At 42.8% G+C, this 21,144-nt stretch overlaps 1 protein-coding gene across 4 annotated transcripts in view; it reads left to right on the top strand.

Moving 5' to 3' along the window:
• Positions 1–2,964: 2,964 nt before the first annotated feature.
• Positions 2,965–21,144, top strand: part of NSMAF (neutral sphingomyelinase activation associated factor) — a 62,110-nt gene continuing 43,930 nt past the window's right edge. For 2 of the 4 annotated variants that reach the window (XM_081258139.1, XM_081258138.1), the window contains exons 1-3: positions 3,020–3,102; positions 9,087–9,186; positions 19,025–19,114. In XM_081258139.1, the coding sequence (XP_081114265.1) occupies positions 9,116–9,186; positions 19,025–19,114 (161 nt within the window). In that variant the 5' untranslated portion in view covers positions 3,020–3,102; positions 9,087–9,115. Of the gene's footprint in view, positions 3,103–9,086; positions 9,187–19,024; positions 19,115–21,144 lie in introns of all 4 variants that reach the window. The other 2 variants (XM_081258141.1, XM_081258140.1) reach the window with 2 other exon arrangements.

Genomic DNA, 21,144 nt, shown 5'->3' with positions numbered 1-21,144 from the left:
TCCCAGAAAACCCCACCCCTTCCCCCAAATAGTTGGAACAGTCCTCCCACTCATTAGCCTATGAAATTACCCAGCCCGTATTTCAGGCCCTCTGCCTTCTGAGATGGCCCACACTCTGTCCATGGAGGGTGTATCTCCCTGAATAAATTAACTTCTTAGGCATCACTTTGCCACTCACTGAATTCTTTCTGTGATGAGACATAAAGAACCTGAGCTTCGGGAGATGCAAGAGGGAAGGGATATGGGAATATATGTATATGTATAACTGATTCACTTTGTTACAAAGCAGCAGCAACACACCATTGTAAACCAATTATACTCCAATAAAGATGTAAAAAAAAAAAAAAAAAGAACCTGAGCTTCATTAAGTCCTGAGACCAGGTGTGTGATCTCAAAAGGTTCTGGGTTCAAGTCCCAATTTGGGTTTTGGCTGAGTTCCAGTCCTGGCACATGGGTTCAAGTCCTAATATGAGGTCCACGGTTTCAATTAGACTCAATCCAGGTCACAGGGCACTCATGTACCTTTATTCATTCCAAAAAATTGTAATGGTGGCCACCTTATGCATATTGTTTTCCACATACTAGAGAGCTGAAATACACATTGCCCTTGAAGCTTTAAAAATTTAACCCTTCAGAACCTGGTCTGTAAGACAATATTAGGTATGTGTCAGCATATATACAACTTAAAGTTTGTTATTTAAGAATCCCTCAAAGGTGAACCACCACAGGCTCATTCTTAGGATATATTAAGGAGTCACAACTCACATCCACTAGGATAGCTATAATCAAAAAGTCAGATAATAACAAGTGTTGCCGAGGATGTGAAGAAATTGGAATCCTTATAGACTGCTGGTGGAAATGGAACTCCTAGGTGTGTAGTCAACAGAAATGAAAACACATGTCCATACAAAAACTTGTACGAATGTTCATAGTATTATTCATAATAGCCAAGTGGTGTAAACAACTGAAGTGTTCAACTGCTGAATGGATTACCAAAATGTGGTAAATCCATACAATGGAGTATTACTCAGCCATAAAAAGGAATGACGTACTGTTACCCGAAAACTGGGTTCACCTCTTGGTGGTTGTAGAGGCAAAAGACACAACCAAGCCAAAGACTGGGAGAAGAAAGGGTTTATTATGACCTGCAGTGAATAAGGAGAACACTGCGAGTGTTTCCTGAAGCAGTCTCTCCAAACAACAAAATTAGGGAAGTCCTGTGCTATGGGTACATGCATATTCATGAAGGGGCTTGGGCCGTAGGCAGAGTGCAAACTTTAGTTGATTGAAGTCGAGCGTCAGAAAAGGTCACCATCATCATCCCTTAGATTCCACTTGATCTGGTGGTTGGGCACCGGGGGCGGGGATTTAAATTCTGCAGAACAGCTCAAGGCAGTGTTCTAGGCTAGTCTTTACCATTGAAATAGAACTGGGAGTCTTTACAACTGATTTGTTATCTTTGCTGTTGTTGCTTCTCCTGCCTGACAAGTTTGTCCTTTTGTTCTCTTAAGTTCATTATTACTGAGACCGGTTCAAGGACAAGCATTGTGTCCAGGCTTAGATCACAAAAGGGCTTAGGCTTATGTCTAGAAAGCCATGCCTGGTTCACTTTCTCTGTGGACCCCCTCACCCTATCTGTTTACAGTATGGAGAGGAACCTTGGAGACATTATGCTAAATGAAAGAAGCCAGACATGAAAGGCTATATAATCTATGATTGCATGTTATGAGATGTCCAGAATAGGCACATTCCTAGAGACTAAGTTGATTAGTGTTTGATGGGGTTGGGAGGCTTGCAGGGATAACTAAAGGGTATTAGTGGGTGGGTTTCTTCAGGTGGTGCAAATGTTCCAAAATGCGCTGACAAACCCAAGTTCGCGGGCCTGACGCACAGTTAAGGCCGCGCAAACCGAAAACGTCTGGAGCAGAGAAAGGCTAACTGCAGGGGCCAGCCGAGAAGAACCGGTGGCCCGTGCTCAAAAGACCTGAACCCCCGGGATGGTTTTCAGGGAAGAGTTTTTAATAGGCGAAATTTGGGGTGAGCGACGAAGGGTGTGTGACTTATCTGATTGGTTGGTGGAGGTCACAGGGCGGAGCTCCAGGAATCCTGGGCTCAGCCTGAAGTTACCATCCTCCACCTGGTTGGGGGCCTTAGTTCCTACAGGATTCTGAGCTCAAAGATAGGTTATGTGTTTCCCTTGAGGAGGAACTAGGCCTTTGCTTGGTAGAAGCACTATTGTTTGACCGCTTTTCCTTTGTTTCTGCCTTCCCTCACTTCCCTGATTAGTAGCTGTTTGAATCTGCCCTTTGCAACTCAGCGAAGGCCTAGGAGACCAAAGCCTTTTTCTTCAAACAAAAAACAAGGAGCACGACAAGGCTTTGGCACCCAGGATCCTCCAGCCCCGCGGGTCCTGCTTAGTTTCAACTCTAATGATAATTGGACATACCTGTGAATATACTAAACACCATTGAATGGTACACTATAAATAGCTGAATTATTTGGCATGTGAGTTATATAAAGCTGTTAAGAAAATGAGAAAGTCATGTGACTAATTATTTCAATTACCAAGAGATTAAAGGCCCAAATGTTACTCGGAACCCCTGTGGCCAACAAATTGGCAGAGGTTACGGGCCGCCTTCCGTCTTCAAGCGTAAAACGGAGCTGCGGGGTAGCTGGTGAAGTCGCGGACGTTTGGGGCCTAAGGAGAGACCCTAGGCCGGCCTCTGAGTCCCGGGCACCCGGCGGCTGAGCTCGGGGCGCCTCGGGTGACTGCGCGCCCCTCCTCCGGCCTGAGTCACGGCGCCCCGAGTCCCCACGCCGAGAGGATGCGGCGGTGAGCTCTGCCGGACGCCGGGCGCAGCGTGGGCTTCGGGACGCCAGGCCGCAGGCGCGCTCTCCCGGCCGGGCCTCGCAGGCCGGCTGCCGGGCCCGCCTCCGCGGCTCCCCGACCTCCTCGGCCGGCGGCGCAGCGGAGCGCCGGAGGAGCCGGAGCCGGAGCCGCGCGCGCCCCGCCCCGCCCGCGCGGCACTCCCTCCCTCCCTCCATGGCGTTTATCCGGAAGAAGCCGCGCGAGCTGCAGCTGCAGCTCTACTCCAAGGAGAGGTGAGCGCCCGGCCCCGGGGAAGGGCCGAGCCGCGGGCGGAGGCCGGGCCCGCTGGGGGCCCGAGGCCGCGGGGGCAGCAGCGGGAGCCGGACCGGGGCCCATCCCGCGGCGGAGCCGAGCGCAGGCGGAGCCCGGCCGGCCACGCGGGTCCCGCCGCCGCGGCGCGTTTCACCCGGAAGGGGCCGCGCGGGTGTGTGTGGGGGGCGTGGGGGTGTAAGTGGGCTCGGCGGACCCCCGATGCGCACCCCCAGGCCCACGGCGTCGGGTTCCAGCGCTCGGCCCCCTGCCGCCGGCTTGTACTCTCGGGCGGCAGCGCGCGGCTCGGGGACCCCCCCGCCTGCGGGGTAGACGCAGGTGCCCCCCATCACCGCGTCTTGTTACCGCGGACTTTAGCCTTCAAGCAAATGCCTGGGTAGATCCCAGCCCTCCTGGGCTGGGAGAGGGCCTCTGAGGGAGGCCTGATTCTGAGAAAAGCCCGGGTCCAACCCGCCAGACGTTGTCTGCCGAGCAGTGGACCTTATTGTAAGCGCATGTGGAGGCTCTGAACTCCTGAGCCCTGAGGCACAGCGGTCATGATCACCGGCATCCCGGTGAGGATTTGGGGTCCCACGAGCAAAGGCTGAAATGGCCTCGAAGCAGTTACGGTTCAAGAGTTTCTGATCCTCAGCCTCCAAGGGAAGTCCCTTATGAGAAAGCTCACTTCTAAGTAGACTTCCAGTGCATTTCTAGTGAAACAGCTTGCTGGTCCTTGGGTCTGTGGTCCCAGGTGCCAAAAGGAGCTGGGAATGAGTCATTTTACAGAGTATTTTGGATGTGGGAGCCAGTTATCTCGGAGCGCTGCTAGCCTGCCCTGATGTTGTGTGATCAGTGGGGACCAACGAAGCAGATTATACATGAGATAACAAGTGCAGACTTTAAGGCTTGTGCAATCTCGCAGCGCCCACACTTCTTTGGGGATTGACTGGACCCCGGTGCAAACATTCATACCCTTTTCTCATCTCTAATGTTGGCCTCTGCCAGGATATCCATAGCCTGGCATTTCATTTTCCACTGTAGAGAAGGAGATATACCAAAAAAACGTATCTTGGATAGGGCTTCCAAGAACGATTTTGGTAGCGTGATTAGGCTTTATCCACAAACAGGCTTGTTTATTGAGTAATGATAACTGGATCCTGAATGAAGTAACTCACTCTTGTAAGAGGCTTTTGGGACTTCGTTTGTAATGCTTGTTTCATGTGGAGAGAGTATGAATAGTTTCTTTGTTCAGTACCAACAACATTGACTTGGTATTCTGTATTAAATAGATGAATGTTCAAATTTACATTGTGAGAACTTTGAAACACTTGAATTGCCATCATGTCCTATGATCTAAGAGTCATTTGTAACAATTCTATGGCTTCTTTGATATACAGGGAATCCTGCTTTCTTTAGACCTGCCAGTTATTTCTACGACAGTAATTTGTGTTTAATTTGGTTAGCTTGTACGGCTCTGCAGCGTCACACAAGTCTTAAAGTCTGCACTGGCATGTCTGTGTATAAGCTGCTTTGTTGGTGTCCATTGATTGGGCAGCGTGCCAGGCTAGCAGCCCTCAGGGATGACTGTGGCTCTCCCAACAAAATAATTATTCATCAGTCAGGAGGCAGCAACTGTTCTTAAGCATCGGTAATTGGACAAAGTCAGTGCCACATATTTTTATTTGAATCCTACTTCCTGACTGCCCAAATTCTCTAATGCCCTGCCCCGTGGCTTTGCAGCCATGGGTTGATGGGTACACTAACCAGGTGTCCCTAGAATAGCAGTTTAAATGACAGGAATATGTCTCACAAGCAGTCTCTTTCTAAATCTTAGAATTCTCTCTGAAAGACAAGAGTATTTTATTTTAAAATATTTATTTGGTTTTTTTTTTTTTTTTTTTTTTGGCTGCATTGGGTCTTAGTTGCAGTACATGGGATCTTTCGTTGCAGTGGGCTCTTTGTTGCAGCGTGCGGGCTTCTCTCTAGTTGTGGCACATGGGCTCCGGAGCACATGAGCTCTGTAGATAAGGCACATGGGCTCTCTTGTTGTAGTGCAAGGGCTCAGTAGCGCCGCGGCATGTGGGATCTTAGTTCCCTGACCAGGGATCGAAGCCGCGTTCTCTGCATTGCAAGACGGATTTTTAACCACTGGACCACCAGGGAAGTCTCAAGACGAGTATTTTAAACCAACTTTATTGAGCCCCAAATTTACCGTGGCTGCACAGGTTTTTCCACCTAGCTTATCTCTCTGTGGCAATAAACACCAATTAGCAAAATGGTTGACAGAGGTCATTGACTCCTGCACACCCAAGAGAACTGTTACTTTCCTTGGAACTGTTTCAGAGGTCACTGTGAAAGCCTCACCTCTTCAGAGTTGCAGTTTCATTGGTCCCTGTCACACTGCTTTAGAGATTTGAGATTTCTACTGCTACCCAATAATGATCCAGAAAGGAGAAACTTGAAGTTAGCATCAACTTCATACTAAGAGAAATAAATGCTGATATATTTAGAATAAGTGATATTTCTACAAAAGTAGAAGCAGAGAGGCTGTTGGGAGATTCTTAGATTGTGGCTTAGACCAAGGTGGTGGCAGAAGAAATGGAGAAAAACGAATGTATTTTATTTTTATTTTTTATTTGTTTATTTATTTTTGGCTGTGTTGGGTCTTCGTTGCTACACACGGGCTTTCTTTAGTTGTGGCGAGCGGGGGCTACTCTTCGTTGCGGTGCGCGGGCTTCTCATTGCGGTGGCTTCTCGTTGCAGAGCACGGGCTCTAGGCGCGCGGGCTTCAGTAGTTGTGGCTCGTGGGCTCAGTAGTTGTGGCATGTGGGTTCTAGAACGCAGGCTCAGTAGTGGCGCACGGGCTTAGTTGCTCCGCGGCATGTGGGATCTTCCCAGATCAGGGAATCGAACCCATGTCCCCTGCATCGGCAGGCGGATTCTTAACCATTGCGCCACCAGGGAAGCCCGTGTGGATGGATTTTAGATGTTTTTAGGAAGTAGCATTGATAAGTCTTAGCGGAGTGGACTGCATGTAGAAGGCAATAGAGGAAGAATCCCAGCTTAGAGTTCTCAGATAAAATACAGGATGCCCAGTTAAACTTGGATTTCAGATGAACAGTGAGTAACCTTTTATATAAGTATGTCCCCTGTGATATTTGGTATGTACTTATACTAAAAAAAGTTTGTAATTTATCTGAAATTCCAGTTTAACTAGGTGTCCTGTATTTTTACTTGCTAAACATAGCAGTCCTACTCTCAGGTTTCTGATTTAAACAACTATACAGTGGTATCATTTATTGGTGATGCTATAAGGAAATGCTTTGGGTAGTTTTCAGTATTAGAAAACAAGAGGTACTGGCTGTTCAGATTAAGTAACCTGTTATCCCGCTTAAGACTTAGTGGGAAGGAACCATATTGATCTTACTGGTGTTCTAGAATGTCCATTGCTGGTGTTAAGATAAATGCAAAAAAATCTAAAAAGACAATTCACATAGCTTCCCTTGGAATTGTTGGGAATGGCAGATGTGTACAGTGGGCTAGCATATGAGGATATTCTACAAACAGCTGCTATTTAAGATATTTCTATTTCAAGATTTAGGAGTAAGCTAATTGTATATTTTTACCTTCACATCTAAGAGTGGTGTGGTGGAACCACAGCTGTTTTCTTTTTGGATGATATAGAAATTGAGATAGTTGAGGCATGTCCGCACTGGAAGAGAGTCAGTTTTCTCTCTAAGTGTCACAGAACAAATTACTTAGCTGTGGCTTGTAAGCTGCCATTCCAGGATAAAACATGATGATGATGAGTTCTGTATTGGGCTCACATATTACATGAATCGTTTTACAGGCATTCCTTAGACTTCAACTTTGCTTCAAACATTCCATGTGGATAATTCTCTTGCTTATGCTGATATTAAATTTCTTGGCTGATATTACATATCTTTTACTTAATAGGTTTATTTTGTCAATTGATTCTGTATTTGTTATACTGAAAATACTTGCTGAGATGGCAAAATGATTTGTTAGACTCTGGTTTAATCTTTCGTTTTTAAGACTGGTCATCCTATTCCTTTAATACCTCTCTGGGATTTGCCAGGTGTCGAAAATGGAGATAAACTGCAGAATCAGCACTCAGTCAGGACTGCTGATGGGCTGAGAGAAATCGACATAAATCCTATTTCTTTACATCATAGTTATTCTTACATAACAAAAAAAAACAGTGAAAGTGGAAATAGATGTTGCTAATTTTTGATTAACTTAGAATTTATACTGGCTTTACCCAAAATCCGTTACTAGCCTATCACCTTATTCCCTTATTACTGTCTCAAATTAGCGTCTTCCAAAATGGCTACCACTTAAGAAGACACCAGAATCTTCCATAAATGGATTCTGAGTGTGTTGGCTGTATGGTTTTTCAAATGTGATATAAAATGGGCATTTAAGGAATTCATCGCTTGTTTTTTTCCTAAATGCCACTGTGATTTCATCTTTTGCTCATCAGATATTTAACATTTCCAACTCATAGATTTTGAAAGTTATCTTTTTAAAAAAAATTTTTAACATGTGTTCAGTGATTGGGATCTGTATAATACTAATACTCTGAAATTTTGTATTGTGACTTAGTATGTAGTCAGTCTTCACAAATGTTTGATGTGAGGTGGAAAATAGATGTATATTAATATTGGTACAGGATTCTGTATATATATCTATTACGTTAAGCTTGTTAGTTTAGATCTTGAATGAATTTTTTCTGATTGAGAGAGGGTTCATGATGCTAACTTCACCTTGTATTTCTATCAATTTCTGCTGTAACTGTTTTCAGGAGTATGTTATTAAGTCTATTTAAGCTTAGAATTGATGTCTTCTTAGCAGATTGAATCTTTCATCAGTGGATAACAACCTCCTCATTCCTAGTAATGATTTTTTTCTATTTTGTCTGATATTAATATAACTATATTAGTTTTCTTTTGGTTATTTGCATTATATATAATTTTTCATTCTTTTACTTCCAACTTGTCTTTAGATTTTAGGCTTATTTCTTATAAATAGTTTGTAGTTGGACTTTTTATTAATTTGTTCTGATACTTCTTGTCTTGACAGATTAGTCCACTTACGTTTGTTAATATTACCAATTTGGAATCATTTTTACTTTTTGATTTTGTTCTTTAATTTTTTCTTATTTTTCCTTTGTTTGGATTAACTAAGATCCCCTTGTTCCCTTTCATTTTTCCTGAAGAGTGTGGAAGTTATATACTGTTTCTGTTTCTCTAGTGCTTACCCTCGAAATTTTAACATTAATATTTAACTTAAGGTCTGAGGCTAATCATTCTCTTTACCCTCCTTCCTAACAATATTGGGACCTTGGAACACTTAATTCCTGTTGGCCCATCTTAAATTATAGTCTGGGGCTTCCCTGGTGGCGCAGTGGTTGAGAGTCTGCCTGCTGATGCAGGGGACGCGGGTTCATGCCCTGGTCTGGGAAGATCCCACATGCCGCAGAGCGGCGGGGCCCGTGAGCCATGGCAGCTGAGCCTGTGCGTCCGGAGCCTGTGCTCCACAATAGGAGAGGCCACAACTCAAATAAATTGACAAATTATATTTTTCAATTTCTAGTTTTGTTTGGGTTGCTTACAATTGCCAGTGAGAGGCCTGTGTACCACACACACAAAAAAAAATTATAGTCTGTTATTGTCCAGTATTTTCAATATATTTTAAGTCTACAAATTAGACATTATAATTACTAATGCTTGTATAGTTTACATGCATATTTACCATTGTCTTGGCATTCCTTCTTGCATATAATATCTTCCCTCCAGAATTTTCTCTTTCCTGAAGAATGTTCTTTAGAAGTTCCCCTGATGAGGGTCTGATGATAGTAAACTATGTTTGTTTTTGTCTGTCTGAACATGTCCCTATATTGCCCTTGTTTTGAAAATCGGTTTTGCTGGATGTATACTTCTCTCAGCCTTTTGAAGATTCTGCAAATGAAGTCAAATGGCCAGTAATATGCATCAGGCTTTTGCTGGAGCAACATTGGTGGGGGAGACTCAACACAGGAGAGAGAGGTCAGTAACAGATGCGCCGTGCCCTCCTGGTGTGGCTCTTAGTTCCCTGGCAGGGTCAGGCTGCGGACTCCAGGAGAAGCCCGGACCCCATGGGGTGACCCAGGGCTGGGACACAGCGGAGTTACGCTGTGATGGATGGACCCTTGCTCGCCAGGCCCAGTGCAACATTTGTGGCTGTGGGTTGGCCTGGTCCCTTCCCTGGCTTGACTGGGGGCTGTCTAAGCATTGCACTTGAGTCTGCATAATATGGCCGGGTAGGTTCACGTGTCTGTGTTCACGGTTAGGGAGCTGCCAACACGTCCTCTGGCATGATCAAGGTACTGGGGTCCAACCTTGTTGTTTTGTTTTTAATATTGATGTATTTATTTATTTATTTGGTTGTGCTGGGTCTTAGCTGCGGCAGGCGGGCTCCTTAGTTGCGGCATGCATGTGGGATCTAGTTCCCTGACCAAGGACCGAACCCGGGCCCCCTGCATTGGGAGCACGGAGTCTTATCCACTGCGCCACCAGGGAAGTCCCAGGGGTTCAATCTTGTTGAACCAGACTGTTGCGTTTAACACAGGGCAGGGCAGGTCTCTATGGAGCTTTGTGGGCGGCCACCTTCCGTTCTGGGAGACCAGCCTGCAGCAAACCCTTGTCATTCGTCTCATTGCTATTTGTAAGGAATCTGCCTTTTCCCTGGCTGCTTTTAAGATCTCTTCTTTGTAGTGTTTTGCTGTTTGTCTATACAGACATTTCCTTCTATTCCTCTCTCCTGGATGGGGTTCCTAAAGCTGGAATACTTTTGGAAAATTTGTAGCCAAGCCTTTAGCTCTTGGAATATTGCTTCTCCCCATTCTTTTAATATCTCAAAATGACTGTTTAATACTTGATTTTTTCTGTGCTGCATTGTGGCTTATTTAAATCCATCTTACAGTTTACTAATTTTTTTCTTCTAGTTGCCTAATTTGCTGTCTAACCCTCGAAAGTTTTAATTTCACTTATTACATTTTTAAATTTCTAGTTTTGTTTGGGTGGCTCACAATTGCCTGATCTCTTTTTTTTTTTTTTTTTTGCGGTACGCGGGCCTCTCACTGTTGTGGCCTCTCCCGTTGTGGAGCGCAGGCTCAGCGGCCATGGCTCACGGGCCCAGCCGCTCCGCGGCATGTGGGAACTTCCTGGACCGGGGCACGAACCCGTGTCCCCTGCATCGGCAGGCGGACTCTCAACTACTGCGCCACCAGGGAAGCCCTGCCTGATCATTTTTGATAAAAGTGTGTTCCTTTCTTGTATTTTTGATGTCCTTCTATTTCTTTAAACTTATCCTTGTAATGATCAGATACAGAAAATAATTATCTGTAGCCTTTACAGGTTTCATTGAGTAGTTTGCTACTTGTACTGACCGCCATTCAGTAATCTTACTTCCTCACTTGATTTATGATTTTGGATTGTGGCCTTTTGTTCCTTGAGTTATTTTCGGGAATTCTTGGAGATCTGGGTTTAAAGTGTATTTTTCCAGAAAGTGTTTGCATGTATATCTGCCTGGGGTTGGGGGAGAGACCACAGTGGTTTGTTTTGAGTTTTATTTGGCTAAAAAGGTAGTGTGAATTCTAGCCCCGAACGTGTGTCAAGGTAGGCTTGTGGTTTCAGACTCTAGAGGAAACTTATTTTGTCCCCAGCCAGAGCCAAGGTCCTACCATATCCCTCTGGGGAAAGTAGGGTGGGTGGCTTTTTATTTCCACCCTCAAAGGGTGTTACTTTAGGGATCCTAGCTTTTTCTACTCCCTCCTCCTCCCCCCATGACTGGCCCCTCCTGAATTCAGGCTCTGTTACTCAGAGTTGGGAAAAGACTGCTCCAGTGCCTGCTGACTTTTGTTTCTCTCTTCTAAGACTTTCCCTTACTTTTCTATCACCTCAGCCAAGCATTTGAAATTTTTAGCAATTTATCCAGCAGTTTTAGAGGATCTGTATCGAGATTGTTTCTTTGGACATCTAATCTGCCGTGATGCCTGAAATGGAATCCCTGCTGATTTCTTTAAGCCCAGGTTTATTTAATCTATAAACCCACTGGTTAAGGAAGGACTTCTGAGGTAATCTAATCTATAGCTCCCTCCCCTCACTTTATAGTTGGAGGCCTGAGTAAGCAAAGTGGTTTCACTAAAAGTCCAAAGCCAAGACATGGCTGCACTAAGCCTAGAGCAAATGTCCTCTGATCCAGTCCAGCCCCTTTTCTGCCACAGCATGCTGCTTCTGTTTTAAATCCTAGGCCAGTGCTTATTTTTATGGTATCTCTGAAACTTAGTATGATTCAGGAATGCTCCACGCCTGGTTTATGGCGACATTAGTACCTTGTTACTAAGTGTGGTCCATGGGCCATCCCATCAGCTCTGCCTGGGAACTTGTTAGAAAATACAGAATTTCAGCCTCCACTCAGATCTTCCGCATCAGTATCTGCTTTTTTTTTTGTCTTTTTTTTTAATTTGATTTTTTTCTTTTCTTTTGGCTGCACCACACAGCACGTGGGCTCTTAGTTCACCGACCAGGGATCGAATCCACGCCCCCTGCATTGGGAGCACAGAGTCTTAACCACTGGACCACCAGGGAAGTCCCCCAGAATCTGCATTTTTTTTTTTTTTTTTTTTTTGCTGTACACGGACCTCTCACTGTTGTGGCCTCTCCCGTTGTGGAGCACAGGCTCAGCGGCCATGGCTCACGGGCCCAGCCGCTCCGAGGCATGTGGGATCTTCCCCGACCGGGGCACGAACCCATGTCCCCTGCATCGGCAGGCGGACTCTCAACCACTGCGCCAGCAGGGAAGCCCCAGAATCTGCATTTTAACAAGATCCCCAGATGCTTAAAGTTCGAGAAGCACTGTTGTAGATTATAGTAATTAAGCATTCATCTAGATTTCTTGTTGTCTGTTCCTTCAAACTTATCTTCCACCTTTTATCTTCTTGATAGTGTAGAGAAGGCTCATGGAAGTATCCTCCCTGGGGCTGTGACCCTTGGTGAAGAAATTGAAAGACTTTGAGAGCATAGGTGATACTTTGGCCATTTGTTCTCATAGGTTGTTGAGACTTGAAAATAGAAACGACTGGCTTTATGGATGGTGTCAGTGAAAGGGATTTGGGTATCTGAACCATCTTGGCCAGGAAGTAACTGCATCTCACATAGTCAAAGGAGAATGTAATTTCCTAGGGTCTGATAGAGAGAGTTGTAAACTTACGCCCAAGGGAAGGGATCAGAAGGCCAGATGAAACAGTGAAATTGGTTACACTGGGGGACAGTGGGCATGAAATGCTGCTCCAGGGGGGAAGGGCCAGTAATTTACATGAGAAAACAGTTGGTTCAGGGGCTAGAAATAATATTTAATCACTCAGATGTCTCTATGCAAAAATGCATAGAACATGGATAATAAAATGAGTCAAGTTTTATTACAAAAGGGGATTAATATGTGTTTAGGTGTCACTGAAGCTTGATGGGATGGGACTCAAGATCAGAATCTAGTGCTAAAAAGCTGTAGACCTATTCAAAAAGGGGAGACCCATTAGGAGGGGAGGCAGTGGGCTCTGAAGGCCAAGAAGATCTGTGTCTGCAGGGGGAGTCCATGAGCCACATGGGAAAACCCAGAGGACTTATTGGAAAGAGGAACAGAGATAACATAATTGTGTTCATTTGTTACAGGCCACCTAAGTGGGTGGAAAAAAATGGTGGATGTGTACCTGATAGAGATTGAAAACAGGAAGTGGCAACACAGAACATGAGAGACCTTACCTAGCCAAAGCTTGATGAGATCTAGTTCCCGTTCCTGCCTTCCCTTGTTGAAGTTTTAAATTATTTTAAGGCAGAGAACTGGAGAACTTTTCAAAATTCTGAATATTAAAGAGTCATTAACCAAGTAGCAATGACAGAAACCATCAGAAAAGGCAGTCCTATCAAGTTATTTATTGTTGAAGCCCAGGGGGATTAAGAAGGATTCTGACATGCATAGAAACTAAATTTTTCAGAAGGCAGATATAAGTTTCAAGGAAGGGGAAAAAAACAGGATCATTACTGGACAGTTCTGAAAAGGATATTGACCTAGGAAGTTTGTCAAACTGTCAGAAATATAATTCAGAACGTCCAATCCAAATGGTCTTTGGTGAAGAGTTACAAAATAATCAGACAAGCAAATAAACATAGAATGGTGGTACACGTAGTGTTCCTCCGAGCTTATAATTTTTAAACAAAATATATAAAGCAAGAAGAGCAACAACCAAGGACAGATTATGTCACACTCCTATAAGTGAGCATCAAGCAAGTTAAAGCCCCAGACGAGTGCTTGCTTTAAACGATGCTACAGATTAAAATATATATATATATATATATATATATATTTTTTAAGTCTTCTGAAGTTGTGTGTAAAACTAGACTCCTGCCTAGGGCCCAGCCCAGCAGTGTAAAATATTACTCATGACAGAGGAAGTGGCTCTTATTTTGTATTCTATTAATGATACCATCAGACTGAAAGTGACAGGCTAGACTTTCAGAAGATGGGTAAAGATGAAGAGGGCACCCACGTGCCTAGGTCTCCTGGTGTAAACTCCTGGGAGAGTTTGAGTTTGGAACCACAGCTTGTTTCCATGATCTAGGAACTTGGAAAGGTGCAGAAAGAGCATATGTGCATAAGTAGGTTCAGTGCTAATTCTAGATCAGACAGATTTTTGTAAACGGCTAGAAGAGGAAGTCATCATCCGTCTCCAGCATGAATTCAGTATGAAGTCATCTCATGCTAATCTGATCTTTTTTGACAGAGTTCTGACTGGTAGGTCAGGAAAATTCAGTAGATTTAGTTCAGCTGAACTCTGGCAGAGAAAAAGGTTTGGTTTTGTGATGTCTTAATAGCAGAATTGAGAAAGGAGAAGTTGATGTTCGTCTAGTTAGGTAAGATTTGTTTGACTATTCAGAGGTTGCTGTCAGATGTATCCTTGGGGGCACGTTTCTAACAGTGGGTCACAGGACCGTGTTCTTGTCTCTTAAACATTTTCTTAATTCATTCCTTGTTTCAGAGGCCATTTTAAGAAGTTTACCAAAAATGCCCAGTTTAGTTCAACCAGCTCTCTAGGTAGTGGGGGCCCTATAGTCTAGCTTAATCCAAGGATAGTGGGGTGTTCAGAGGAGAGATGCACATACAGGCCACTCGGGCCCTTTCTCCCGCCATGCACATGTCACTAAGGTGTCCTGGCACTTCCTGCGGTCTCTCCATCCTCCTCAGCACAGTGAAGCTAGTTTTACATCTCCAACTAGAAATGATTGACTAGCAACATCTTCTGGCTCCATCATAAATACTGTTTATCATCAGTGTTGAATAATTGTTGGGTGGCCGTGAAGGCAGGGTTAACTCTGAGGGCTGGCCTGGAGTGGACTTGTTTTACGTTGTTGGTTAAGTGTTGAACGGTATATGCTTTGCAATTTAGGTGACATGAGGATGGGGCAGCATCTTCTTCAGGGAAGTTAAATTGCAGAATGAGTCAGTTTATCTGAAGAAAATGTCACTACACCTCTGAAAAGGTGGAGTAAACGAAGGAATACCCAGGAGCAGGGCCCCGAGTCTCCTAAAGAGATAATTTACAGTCTGAGGCACCACTAACGAGGGAGATCATAAAATTATAAAACTGTTTTTATTTTTACTTTTTTTTAAAGATGGGAACCTTTTACTCCATGGAATGCACTTTGAAAATCATTGTTCACAACACCATGAAACTTTACACTAATACTTTTTACATACAAAAATTTTCAAGTAGGTATAACTGAATACTTCAGTAATAAGAAAAACTCAAAAAAGTTTCTGAGTCCTTTGACTTTGAATAATATGATTTGTTATATCCCTTTAGCATGTGTTTTACATTACTTACAAAATAGGCATATTGGTAAATTAAGGAGGATAGAATTCATTTACCAAAGTAATGACTTTAGTTGTACAAGAGCTGATGTGATTATATTTTTATTGGCATAAAAAACACATAAGATACTTAAATAAAATTTTTAAAAATCCAAAAAAAAACTTAAAAAAAACACACACCTAAGATTTACTGTTTTAGCCTTTTCTTTTTTTTTTTTTTTTTGCGGTACGCCGGCCTCTCACTGTTGTGGTCTCTCCCGTTGCGGAGCACAGGCTCCGGACGCGCAGGCTCAGCGGCCATGGCTCACAGGCCCAGCTGCTCCGCGTCATGTGGGATCTTCCCGGACCGGGGCACGAACCCTCGTCCCCTACACCGGCAGGCGGACTCTCAACCACTGCGCCACCAGGGAAGCCCTATTCTTAATTTTTTGAGGCACCTCTATACTGTTTTCCATAGCAACTGTATCATTTTACAATTCCACCTGCAATTTCTTCACATCCTCGCCAATGTTTGTTATTTTTTTAATAGTGTATGAGGTTTTGATTTGCATTTTCCTGATGATTAGTGATGTTCAGTGTCTTTTCCATACACTTTCTGGCCATGTGCGTATCTTCTTCTCTGGAGAAGTGCGTATTCAAGTCCTTTGCCCATTTTTTAATTGGGTTAATTGTTGTTGTTGCTGAGTAGTTGTAGGAGTCCTTTATATATTCTATATATTAACTCCTTATCAGATATGGTTTGCAAATATTTTCTTGTTTTATAGGCTGCCTTCTCAGTTTGTTGACTGTTTTCTTTGCTGCATAGAAGTTTTTAAATCTGATGTAGTCACATTTATCTATTTTTGCTTTTGTTGCCTGTGCTTTTGGTGTCATAGCCAAGAAATCATTGCCAAATCCAGTGTCATGAAGCTTTCACCTTATGTTTTCTTCTGGGAGTTTTATAGTTTCTGGTCTTAAAATTAGGTCTTTAGTCCATTGTGAGTTAATTTTTATATATAGTATGAAGGGTTCAATATCATTCTTTTGCATGTGAATATCCAGATTTCCTAACATCATTTGTTGAAGAGAGACTGTCCTTTACCCATTGTGTGGCTTTGAATCTCTTGTCAAAAAGATCCAGAGTTATGAGAGTTTAGTTCTGAGCTCTCCATTCTGTTCCTTTGGTCTCTATGTCTGTCTTTATGCCAGTACCACACTGTTTTAATACTGTAGCTTTAATATCTTTTGATATAGGAACTGTGAGGCTTCCAGCTTTGTTTTTCATTCTTGATTGTTTTGACTTTCTGATTATGTATAAATTTTGGATTTTTTTTTCTATTTCTGCAGTAAATGCCGTTGAGATTTTAGTAGGGATTACATTGGATCTGTAGATGACTTTGGCTGGTATGGATGTTTTAACAGTATTAAAGATAGGATTATATCTTAAAAATTATATGGAAGTGCTGGTTGTCTATGAAGGCTATTTTTTTTTTTTTTTTTTTTTTGCGGTACGCAGGCCTCTCACTGTTGTGGCCTCTCCCGTTGCAGAGCACAGGCTCTGGACGCACAGGCTCAGCGGCCATGGTTCATGGGCCCAGCCGCTCTGCGGCATGTGGGATCTTCCCGGACTGGGGCACGAACCCGTGTCCCCTTCATCAGCAGGCAGACTCTCAACCACTGTGCCACCAGGGAAGCCCATATGAAGGCTGTTTTTATAGCAACAAAATTATGCCATTGTCTTATTGACGAATAGTTATTTTACCCTCTCTCTAAGAGGAGGAGTGGGGAGAGGAAGAAGGAGGAGAGAGGGTTGCATAGTTCCAGCCCAAGCAAAAGGTTTCACCTTATTAATATACAAGCTAAAAATAAGGGCCAAGGTACTTAGTATCTCCCTGATTCATACCTTCTTGGAAATTATCTCGGGCATCAAAGAACGCTCCTACCAATCTGAACTTTTGTGGTTGCACTGAAATTCAGAATAAGTATTAATAGTGAGTATTTTACACTGAGCTCTGGAAGTTTAGCCTATGATTAATTCTTGTTCATGGCTTTTAAAATGTAGAACAGGCCAATAAAAATTGCCTGTTTTGATGGTAAAGCTAGTTCCCGCTGTCATCATTTTTAATTTATGAGTTATTTTTCTGTTGGTTCAGTTTGTTTTAAAGCAAGCAGTATCTTGTTTCATGGATATAATTTCTTCTTTGTAAGGGTATTAATTATAGTCTTTTGACCTTTTCTTTTCATTTTCTCTAGTCCTTCAAGCTGTGTTCTTCTGCTTGTTTGGTCTAGTTCTTTCACATTAGAGGCTGGTGACCTTGGGGTGTCCATTCATATTTAAGGGTGAAGCATGTAATTCTGTGTCACTGTGGGTAGGCCTTTTCTGTTGGGCTTCAACTGTGGGATGATGTTGTAGAAGGTTCTTTGAAATGTTAGTATCCATAGGTCTTTTCTCTAGGGCTATTTAGTTTTTTCCAAAAATAACCCACAGTCTGCTGCTTAGAGTGTTATACATGTCTTCCTGCTTTCTGTTTAATCACTATCTTTTCATGCAGTAGCGCTGCTCTCCACTGTGCTTGATGCCTAGTTTGGAGTCTCTTGTTTAATTTTGGTACTGAAAAACCATGTGTAGGGTGAACCATCAGGGGAGGAATCTTGGCTGCTGGCCTTGTTTGGACTTTCAACGATCCCCCTAGGCTCCATCCCTACCTTCTTGGTACCTGATACCTGCAGTTGTGGAACTTTTGGTTTTCTCCTGGTTGGTACCTTTTCTGGAGGCATCTGCTCTTCTGGCTTCTGATCACTGCTGATTCCTCCCATCTGCTTTCCGTGTCTCACAAATTTATTGGTATCTCTCATCTGCTTTTACGTCTCTCCAATTTCCTTTAGTCTGTGGGTTTTACTATTTTTTGTGTGTGGGGGTACTGTTTAAAAAATATTTTTGTTCACATTGTAGTGTTTTTCCAGAGGGAGCAGAAATAAATACTTATGTTTATTCTGCCGTATTTAATCTAGGTGTCTTCTTCCTCTAATACACCGGAACTTCATGATGCATCTCAAGTACCACACTTTTCATGAAAACTTCTCCCCATAACTCTGGATGCCGTTGATGTTTCCTGGTCCTTACCACAAAACAAACAAAACCGTTGTTTTCAGTTCTTTGCCATATATTTGTTTCTGTGGCCATGCAACTAAATTAATACTTTTCCTGTTACTTTATCTTGTCTTTATTTTGTTTTTAAAAGTTTAAATCACTTAAAGCTTTAAAAAGAACTGATTTTCATTCCCATTTGGTTCAGCTTACTTGTTTTATCTATTAAATACCTGTTGTGTGCAAAGCCTTAGATTGGTTGTAACAGGAATATCTAAAGTTCTGCCTCTCAGAGGCACTGGTCTTGTGGAAGTAGCAAGAGAAATTCACCCACCCACGAGCCATGACAGTGGGGAACGGTGTGTAGTGGGGAAGAGGGGTGGGGAAGCCTCGTGTGTAGTCGTGGGGAGCACTCTGTAGGTGGGAAAGCTCCGAGCTCTGTTCAGGCAACAGTAAGTTTTGTTGTTGTTGTTGTTGTTGTTGTTTTATTGGAGTATAATTGCTTTACAATGATGTGTTAGTTTCTGCTGTACAGTGAAGTGACTCAGCTGTATGTATACATACAGCCCCTCCCTCTTGGACCTCCCTCCCACCCACCCCCATCCCACCCATCTAGGACGTCACAGAGCAGGTTCCCACCAGCTATCTGTTTTACACATGGTTTTATTTCATGAAATTTGGAGTTTCTGTAAAGGAATAATAAATCCACCTGGTAAACAATTTTATTTTTGGCATAGCTGAGCAGGTCTGTCTTGATAGAGAAGACTGCCTGGCATATAATATACACTTAATAAGTGTTTGTTGATGTAATGGATGGAAAAGCACTGTGGGAACACATGCTTGAAATATTCTGTTTTCTTATACTTAAAAAAAAAATAAACGTGTTTTTTGTTTTTTTTTTCCAAATTAAGATTTTCCTTGCTGCTGCTTAACTTGGAGGAGTACTACTTTGAACAGCATACAGCTAGTCATATTCAGCACAAGGGCAGTCAGAATGAAAGGTAAGGAAGATTTTCGGATCTCTGAAAAGGCCTGGTTAGAACTCAGCAGCAGTGAGCTACTCTGCATGCGACTCTCCACTAAAAGGGACGCGAGGGCTCTTTGGAGAAGTGTCTCAGTCAGGGGAGGAAATGTGGGAGGTGAGCCTGGACCATCTTGTCAGACTGGCAAGGAAGGAAGGTATCAAAAATGACTGCATGTGAATTAAAAGGGCACAAGGCCACCCTGAAGAGCTGGGCAAAATATGGGACAGATTGAACACCAGAAAAGAATAATGGGGGCAGTGGATCGAAGTGTATCCGAAGGGCTTAAATCCATGAGTTCATAGTGACACATATGTAATAGAGATATATTATTTCATGTGTGTGTGTGTATATATATATGTGTATCAGTTACCTTCGAAGGATACTAGGACACCACCTCATTTTTCTAAAACTTGATAAACGTAAAGAATCAAGCATTTTTCCTGCTTTCCTTGTACAAATTGTACTTTAGGGTAACCAAATCACAGATCATTAAAGCTGTTCTTTGTTGAATTCTAGATAATAAACACCGAGGGAACGTTAAAAATTTCAACCCCTAGTGAATAATGGATCTATATCAGGAGTTGACAAACTATGGTCACATCTGGCCTGCTACTTGTTTTTGTAAATAAAGTTTTATTGGAACACCCACTTGTTTACATATTGTGTGTGGTTGCTTTCCTGCAACACGGAAGTAGAACTGAATAGTGACAGAGACCAAATGGCCTGCAAAGTCGAAAATATTTACTATCTGGCTCTTTATAGAAGAAGTTTGCCAACCTCTGATATAGACAGAATCTTCAGTGGCTGCTAAACCAGCAGATGAAAAGCCGCTGAGAAATTTTTTAATGCACGTATCAAGATAGGCATTACCTGAACCCACTGCGGCCTCCTGATATGAGGGAAGTACATGTGCACTGCCTCTGACGAACCCTTACCAGAAAATCAAACCTGCACTGGTCAAGTCTTTTAATCTTACCAATTATATAAAGGAAATGGGATAGAGGAAAACCACAGAGATGCGTTTAGCAAAGTTTGTAATGCGGGAAAATGAAAGTTGCCTTAGATTAAGAGATACTGAGAGACATGTCAACTAAATGTAATATGGACTTTGTGTTCCAATTTGAACAAACCAACTATAAGAACACACTTATGAAATAGAAAAATTTGAATCCTGGCTGTATCCTTGATGATATTAAGGAATTATTAATTTTTTTAGGTATAACAATGATAGGTCATTTATTGAAAGAGTTTATCTTCAGAGATTCATGTTAAAGTATATATAAATGAAGTATAGGATGTCTGGGAATTTATCTAAAATCCAGCAGGGTTCTGAGGTGTTGTACACAAAACAAGAATGACTGCATGTTAACAACTGCAGAAACTAGGTGATTGATACTTGGGAATTTTCTATTCTATTTGTATTTGTTTAGCAATTGCCATAAAAGTACTTAAGTTATTATTAGGTAATTTAGGGTGTTAGGAAAGTAAATGCAGGTAACAGCATGGAAAGAAATGATATAAAATAAAAATTTAAAAGAGCTTTTGAGGAAGAAGAATTGCAGGCTAAATCATGACCTTCAGCATGACCAGCCTTCTTGTGCACTGGGTACATATTATCTACGTACACAGAGGTAGGCCTTTCTCAGACTGTGATGGGACTTTATCCTGTGGGTTAGAACGCCATTGGTGTATTTGTAAGCCAGGAAGGATGTGAGGTTTCTTTGATAGAAGAAGAACTGACTCAGCCGGGGGTGGGGTGGGAGGTGGGGTGGTGGTGGTGGGGTGGGTACAGAAGCAGGAAGAGCAGGTTGGTCTTTCTAGAGTATAAGTAACATAATTGCTTCAGTTAAGAGGCCCTGGAACGGCCAGAGTAAGAAGCGTTCACTAGGACACTGAGGAATGACTGGAGAAAAAGTCCAGATGTCATACAAGTGATTTTAAAAAACGTAAGATCCTTAGAGCTTCACTTGTAGATAAAATGTACTCTGGGAAACTAATCTTAAGGT

The sequence above is a fragment of the Mesoplodon bidens genome (assembly GCF_964165515.1).
Source record: "Mesoplodon bidens genome assembly, chromosome: 16".
In the NCBI taxonomy this organism is placed as follows: Eukaryota; Metazoa; Chordata; class Mammalia; order Artiodactyla; family Ziphiidae; genus Mesoplodon; species Mesoplodon bidens.
Note: the sequence above shows the minus strand (reverse complement) of the source record. Positions and strands in the feature narration are given on the sequence as shown.